The 7,920-nt window shown below is 42.0% G+C and overlaps 1 protein-coding gene across 1 annotated transcript; it reads right to left on the bottom strand.

Moving 5' to 3' along the window:
• Positions 1-840: 840 nt before the first annotated feature.
• Positions 841-1,905, bottom strand: LOC107829999 (uncharacterized). Its single transcript, XM_016657471.2, has one exon. The coding sequence runs from the start codon at positions 1,799-1,801 to the stop codon at positions 1,187-1,189; it is 615 nt and encodes a 204-aa protein (XP_016512957.1). The 5' UTR covers positions 1,802-1,905; the 3' UTR covers positions 841-1,186.
• Positions 1,906-7,920: the final 6,015 nt, after the last annotated feature.

Genomic DNA, 7,920 nt, shown 5'->3' with positions numbered 1-7,920 from the left:
CAGAGAAGAAAGAATTCTTATTGAATGATCCTTGAATGAGCCGAACAAAGCTTGAAGGGCCGAACTATGGCTAACTTGAGAGTAATATGCTATAAATTACAATGTATAGAATTGTAGAGAAGAAAATTAGATTCCCCTGATAGTGGTAAAAGTATGTCTATTTATAGGGCTAAATCTAAGTAACTAGTCTCCTTGAATTTTGGGCCCATTATGAGCATTTACTCAATCCATCCATTACTTTTGGAAGATTTGTAACAGTTGTGTAAATGTTGGAATTCCGTAACTGGTGAGTTAATTCCGTAATTGATGAGTTAATTCCATAACTGATGAGTTAATTCTGTAACTGATGTGTCAATCCCGTGCCTGTTGAGTCAGTCTCGTGCCTGTTGAGTCAATCTTGTAATTGATTGTCTTGTTCTAACCGTTACAATCATTTATTGCATTTGTTAATAATTGATTTGTAATTGATGGTGTAATGATGGTAAATCCTCTGGGATTAATTGATTCCTTCCTTATTTGTAAATATGAGATATTCTCCCGCACCTGATTCGGGCTATTTCATGATGATCAGTTCCGAGGCTAACAGGCACGGTACGAGTATAGTCGGTCCCGGGGGTGTTTCACATATCATCTTTACATGTCATTCTTCACTTTTTTAAAACTTTTCTAACACGTGTCGCCATTTAATTGACCCACATGACGAGTCTAATTTTTACTAATACATACATAACATTAGGAAAGAAGGGAGAAGAAGTAGGGAATGGATAGATAACATATATAACAAAAAGATAGGAAAGGATAGATAACAATTACAAGTGAAGCAGGTAGTCAATAATCGAATCAAAAAGAGCAAAATGAAACATGTTGATTCAAATTGTATGACTTACAACCTTAGAAAATAACACATCAATAAGGCAAAAAAGAAAGGATTACATCTCATTTATATATAATTAATCTCTTATTATTTTCTTTTCTGTAGATTGCAGAATACTCAAAAATGAAAAAGACAAAGTCTTGAAGAGAGAACGGAAATCATATATATATGTACATGCAAACAAGCTAAGCACATACACTATTCACTGTTCCCAATCTTCACAACCTTTCTATATTTCGAATTTACTGCAATTTAAAAAAAAAACTGCAACAGTTGCATGCATGAAACTCGAAAAGCTTCAAATATTATATATCAAGCACAAGGCGAAGCTATAGCTTGTCGCCTCAAATTTCTGTAGAACTTAGAAATAAAGGCCTCAGCTTCTTCATCGACATGGCTATTTTCCTCAACATCTCTAAGAGGAAAAGGTGAATCAGTGATCCTAAGTTGTCTCACCATAGGAGTCCTTCCAAATCCAGGCAAAGCAGGCGACGCTGTTTCGCTCTGAATCATCTCCAATGCTTTCATCACAGCAGCATTCACTACAGCAACATCATCATCTTCAGTGGAAATGTAATTTCCATTGTCGCTACACTTGTTCTTGTTTCGTTTGTTGAAAGGTAAGTGAAAATTAGGGTAATGAACTGGGCTGTTACTGCAACTGAACTCGTACTCATTTTTGTTGTTGTGTGGAGGAGAGAAGGCTAAATTTTTTTCGTGTGACCGGCGTTGAGCGTTGGACCATTGGTGTGTGTGATGAAACATGAGATTTTGTATAGCAGCTTTACTAGCAATTTTGCCACGCTTCATTATTAAGTTGAGATCAAGCATTAGTTTCCTCTTTGATATGCTTTTTCTCAACATGAAATATGCCACTCTTACTATGTTCCAGAATTTCTTTGCTATCACTGGCAAATTTTGTTCCATCTTTATATATCTTTCTATTTTTTTTTTGGTTTTCTGAGTCTTTTGATAAGGCTAGATTCTATGATAGATTTGAGAGAGAAATGTGTAAACCAAATTGTGGGAATGATGAATGTAAAACTAATGTGTGGTATATATAGGGGGGCTTTTGTACGTAGAGGAATTAACTTTGATGTTAAGCTAAAGTGACCAGTTGAGGGATGGTCCATAGATATTTTTATTTAAATTCAATATTTTATTGGCTCAATTATTAATGATGAAGGGTCCAATGGCGCAGCTTTAAAAGAGTACTTTATTTATTAGGTCATTGTCATTCATATTTTTGTAAATTTGCCTTACCTTTGATGGGGAAATTAGTTTTTGGACCAATTCCAAGTTAAAAGATTTACCTCTCCTAATTCAAGTAAGAATTTAATTAAGTGTCCTATTCTATTTTTAAGTCATGTTGTGTCTATTAAAAGTTAGCAGTAACATAATTTCAAAATAATTGTTAGTATAAATTTGCAGTCAGATCGAATTAAACTTTTGCACTGTATAATTTCAAATTCAAGAATGTTCCATGAAATTTACACGTATAAATATGCTTTTCAAGTCTGGCTTGTAGATACGGCCCCTTAATACATTCCTATAGAGGATATTTTCCAGTTTTGATGTTATAATCCTTAAATAAATCAACAACAAAGGTACCAAAGAAAAAGTAGTACTGTAATATATGGAATACATTATACAGTTGCATTTTTTTTTTTTTTTTGTCAAATATCAGAACTTTTATTTAACCAAAAAAAGGATATTTACAGCACCTCTAACTCTTTTGGACCAAGGAGTTAGACTCAAAAAACATCAAACTATCCAGAAAAAAACTATCATTTACAGATTAATAGTTCCTCTACTAATAATAACAGCAATTGTTTCATAGAGGAAAACTATTCACTCCTTCTAAAATCTTCTTCCATTTTATCTTCTGTTGTCCTTTGATATGCAATTGAAGAACAATATCACGTATCTTCCTCTTCGTATCTGTCTGTCTCCCCTGAAATCTGCGCATGTTTCTATATTGGTCAAAATTTGACCGTCACGGCCGAACTGACCAACGTTCCCCCTAAGCGACCAGACAGTGAAAGGTAACATAGCCCACTCTACATCCCTTTCCCGACACCCGTCGAGTCGAAAAGAGCAATGCCTAAATAGACGACCAAAACACACTGGAGGCGAGAGAGCGTCGGACCAAGTAAATGGCAAGGGTGCCTTGACTATATATAGTAGGAGAAAACCTTCGATTAAAAGAGGCTCCTCCCCCTTTCTCTCTCCCAAGCTCTCTTCTTGTAATCTTGATAGGAAAGAAGTAATCTACAGAAGAACATGTAAAGTTATCCCCCCATCGATCGATGGGAGTCACAATGTTGAATTTTAATAAGATCGTTTATATCTTTTTCGTCCTATATACAATCCGTACTATTAGCTCTTTGATCTGGAATTTATTATGTCTGACTAAGATTTACCCCTTCATTTTCTTTGATTGATTTGTTCAAAAAGGTTCCGATATCTTTTGAGTCAAACTATTTGGCGCCGTCTGTGGGGATTTCTTAGTGAAATTTCCTAGTCTCTCCCAGATCAAAGACAAGAAACACGATCATCCACCGAAAAGAGCGCGAAGGAAAAACCCAACCCACGCAAGATAAAAGCACAACAGATAAGGGGAGGAGAGCCCAATAGAATCACCAAATTTAGAAATCTTCGCCCCATCAACCATCGAAATGCCAAACAACACGAACAACATTACCAACATTTTCTTCCCCATTGGACCACTGGATAGGGGCAAGGAAAGTATCATTTTAACTCACTTTCTGCTCTTTGCTCAAGAAGGAACACGAAGGCCGCGCGGACGAGCGAGTAAAGAAATATCACAATTAAAGAATGAAAAACTACTGCAAAACAACCGAAACACCGCCCGCCAGTGAAACCTCCAAGCCGAAAGGCAGAAGTCAGACAAGGAAACTACAATGTGTGCGCAGAACGAACCTAAGCGAAATAGCAACGTTTCGTATTCTCCAACGTTGCACCCCATGTTGCAAGCAATGTCAAACAAACTGGGACTCTCCCAGAAAATGTCTGGATCTCCAAAAAACTGGGACTGACGACAGGTTACTATTTCGATAAGTTCGAAATAACACCCTTTAAGGCCAAGGGCCTTCACCAAAAAAGAAGAGTTCGACCTCGATCGAACGACGACGGGTTACTATTTCGATAAGTTCGAAATAACACCCTTTAAGGCCAAGGGCCTTCGCCAAAAAAGAAGAGTTCGACCTCGATCGAACGACGACGGGTTACTATTTCGATAAGTTCGAAATAATACATTTTAAGGCCAAGGGCCTTCACCAAAAAAGAAGAGTTCGACCTCGATCGAACGACGACGGGTTACTATTTCGATAAGTTCGAAATAACACCCTTTAAGGCCAAGGGCCTTTTCTAAAAAAGAAGAGTTCGACCTCGATCGAACGACAACGGGTTATTATTTCGATAAGTTCGAAATAACACCTTTTAAGGCAAAGGGCCTTCGCCAAAAAGAAGAGTTCGACCTCGATCGAACGACGATGGGTTACTATTTCGATAAGTTCGAAATAACACCCTTTAAGGCCAAGGGCCTTCGCCAAAAAGAAGAGTTCGACCTCGATCGAACGACGACGGGTTACTATTTTGATAAGTTCGAAATAACACCCTTTAAGGCCAAGGGCCTTCGCCAAAAAAGAAGAGTTCAACCTCGATCGAACGACGACGAGTTACTAGTTCAATAAGTTCGAAATAACACCCTTTAAGGCCAAGGGCCTTCGCCAAAAAAGAAGAGTTTGACCTCGATCAAACAACGACGGGTTACTATTTTGATAAGTTCGAAATAACACCCTTTAAGGCCAAGGGCCTTCGCCAAAAAAGAAGAGTTCGACCTCGATCGAACGACGACAGGTTATTATTTCGATAAGTTTGAAATACATCCTTTAAGGCCAAGGGTCTTCGCCAAAAAATAAGAGTTCGACCTCGATCGGACGACGATGGGTTACTGTTTCGATAAGTTCGAAATAACACCCTTTAAGGCCAAGGGCCTTCGCTAAAAAAGAAGAGTTCGACCTCGATCGAACGACGACGGGTTACTATTTCGATAAGTTCGAAATAACGTCCTTTAAGGCCAATGGCCTTCGCCAAAAAGAAGAAGTTCAACCTCGATCGAACGACGATGGGTTACTATTTTGATAAAGTTCGAAATAACACCCTTAAAGGCCAACGACCTTCACCCAAGAGGAGGGTTCGACCTGGATCGAACGAAGATGGGTTACTATTTCGGCAAACATCCTTTAAGGCCATAAGCCATCGCCAATGAGAAAGTGCAAAATATTCCTAAGGCCAAGGATCATCGAAAATGCAAAAGACCGGGACTCGCCGTGCGGGAATCTATCTCGCACTAAAATCACGCAAAACAAAAACAAGAGTAGAATACAAGACAAATAATAGCGAAAAATTCTCCTTTATACAAAGTCTCCGCACAAATGGTCACGGATTACATAAGACCCAAGTCAATAGTCTAAAAAAACAGCAAAGGGAAAAAAGAAGAAAGGAACAACGACAATTGACTACGAACGAAAAATTGGGAAGGAAACAACAAACGAAAAACATATCAATATCACTATCCCTCTACTCTGCATCATCATCGCCACCCTCTCCACTTCCATCTCCGAAAAGTTCTCATTCGGTGTCCGCGCCCCCATTGGCTTCTGGCGTTGCCGCATCATACCTGCAATTGATGCGAGCCTCCCACGCTTTCACTCGCGTCTCTTCATATGCAGCCTCAGTCACAGTACCCGCCTCCCACAAACTCTTGTATATATCCCGCTGGGCTTCGACGTAAACCCAAAGCTCGTGCATGTGGCGGGGAACGACGGTGGAGGAAGATTCAATCTAAGCCAACAATCGCCATTTTCTGCCTCTAGTGCTGCGACCCGATCTCCCAGAACCGATGCCTCTTGGTCAATCTCACTAATGCGCTCCTCAAGCCTTGCCTCCATAAGGGTAATTGTCTCTCTCTCCAACTCCTGCTCAGATTGGAGGATGCAGATGGTGTTCTCCAGGGCCGCCGCCCTTACTGAAGCCACGAGCCAAGCACTCTCGATGCTCTCCAACCCAGCAACCTTGGTCTCCAGCTCAGTCAATTTCCCCATCCATTCCGCGCTCGGCGCCTCTACCTTGATCAAGTTCTGATCCATCTCCGACTGTATTGACCTCAATTTCTCCTGTAGATGCTCGCACTCTGCGGCAACTCCCTTGCCCAACTCGAGATCCTCGTCCTTTATTCGAAGTTGCTCCTCAAGCACACTCTTGCTACGGATAGCCTGCATTAATTCCTAGTCCCGTTTCTCCAACTCCTCACTAAGAGCCCGACTACCGGGGTTTGCCTTCAGCCCCTCATGCATCTCGCGACACTTGTGGCAGTAACGACGATATTTCTCCAACATGTTCAAGAAATTTTTGGACCGAATGTTAGCCCTGTGAATGCTCTCCACTTCCACCATATACGTCTGAAAAATGAAAAGACAGGTTAGAATCCTATCATCAAGAAAGACGTGGGAAAAGCGAAAGTAAGCGTAATATACCCTTAAGCCCATAACGACCACCTCATCCATCAAGTCAGCATCGGGAACGGTCCGAAGGGTAGTATTCTCGGTTGCGGAGCATAACATACTGAACTACGACACCAGGTCCTCCGTGTCCCCCAAGAGATTGACATCCGAAAGGATCTCAAGAATATAGGCCGAGCCTCCTGCACGAACCACCGAGTGAGTAAGACCCTCCTCAAACATCCTGACATCATCAGGGTCGAGGTCCTATTCGGATGTGTTGTCGTCCACCACCATGACTTTTCCTCTTTCAGAGCCGAAGAGGAAGCACGACTAACTACGGAGGACGAGGGTACGTTCGAAAATGCAACGACAGCCCCAAAAATCTGACCTTCCGCCACGATAGGTTGTTGACCACCGACAACAGTGGGAATCTCCAATTAAGCTGAGGCGATGGACGGTTCTGTCCCTACGGGGGGAGCCACAACAACCCCCTTTCCAGATCCTGTCGAAAGAGATTCGTCTAGATGAATCACTGTTGAAGGTGTTATCTTGAACTCCACCCGCCATCTTTTTGATAGCCCATCTTCTTACCCAGTAGGCGGAGATTCACCCGTCGGGCGAACGACACAGGTCGGAACATCGTCCTGAGAAGCGGCCCTTGCAGGAGTAACCACGGCCGCAGACTCAACTGAAGCAGCCCTCGACGAAGGTCGGGCAGTGGGTACCGCGATTGGGCGAGCAGATGAGGCTGGCTGCCAGAATGCTAACGGAGGAGCCCTCACTCTCCGCTCCCTCCTTGACATCGACGAACATCACGTGAGGAATTAAATACAAAAAGGGAAAAGAGAAAAATGGCGAATAGAAATAACTTCTTACCAGAAAGAGGCATGTGCCCGTACTTGTCATAGAAAGCCGCCCATGTGCGGACCCCTGCTGTATGAGGGAGAATAGCGCTCACCCACTCACGAATATTTTTGACAGGTGGAGGGGACAATTTCTCAGCTGTAAAAGCATAACAGGGTTTAGTGCTGGAACGGAAAATGGTCGGATATATCCCCGACTAAAAACATGAGACTTACATGCAAAGTTCCATTTCTCAAGGAACCCCGTCGGATCCGCTACAATGTGTTCACTCAGCACATAGAAGTAATTCTTATAAAAACGATGGTTAGTCCTGTCGTTCATTTTCACCACCAGACTCTTCGACCCCCGAGGATGCATATGAAGCATCGTGTCGTGGATAAGCTGAGGGGCGAAGATACTAAGCAGGTGATCCAAGATGATCTCATGACCGGTGAGTTCCACAAACTTGAGCAACATAAGGATAAACTTGTACAGGTACGACAAAAGTTGGGGGGGGGGGGGGAACACCTCATAAAAATGGCAGGAGAGGGAGAGGAAGAGTGTATCCAATAAGGAAGGGGTAGGCGTAAAATACACAATACCCAAGACGGTCAAAATGAACTATGTCGTTTCCTTCCACCGGCCGCATGTCGACGTAACCGGGGATCACCCACC

The sequence above is a fragment of the Nicotiana tabacum genome, chromosome 20 (assembly GCF_000715075.1).
Source record: "Nicotiana tabacum cultivar K326 chromosome 20, ASM71507v2, whole genome shotgun sequence".
Lineage (NCBI taxonomy): Eukaryota > Viridiplantae > Streptophyta > Magnoliopsida > Solanales > Solanaceae > Nicotiana > Nicotiana tabacum.
The sequence above is the reverse complement of the archived record's forward strand: the minus strand, read 5'-3'. Positions and strand labels throughout refer to the sequence as shown.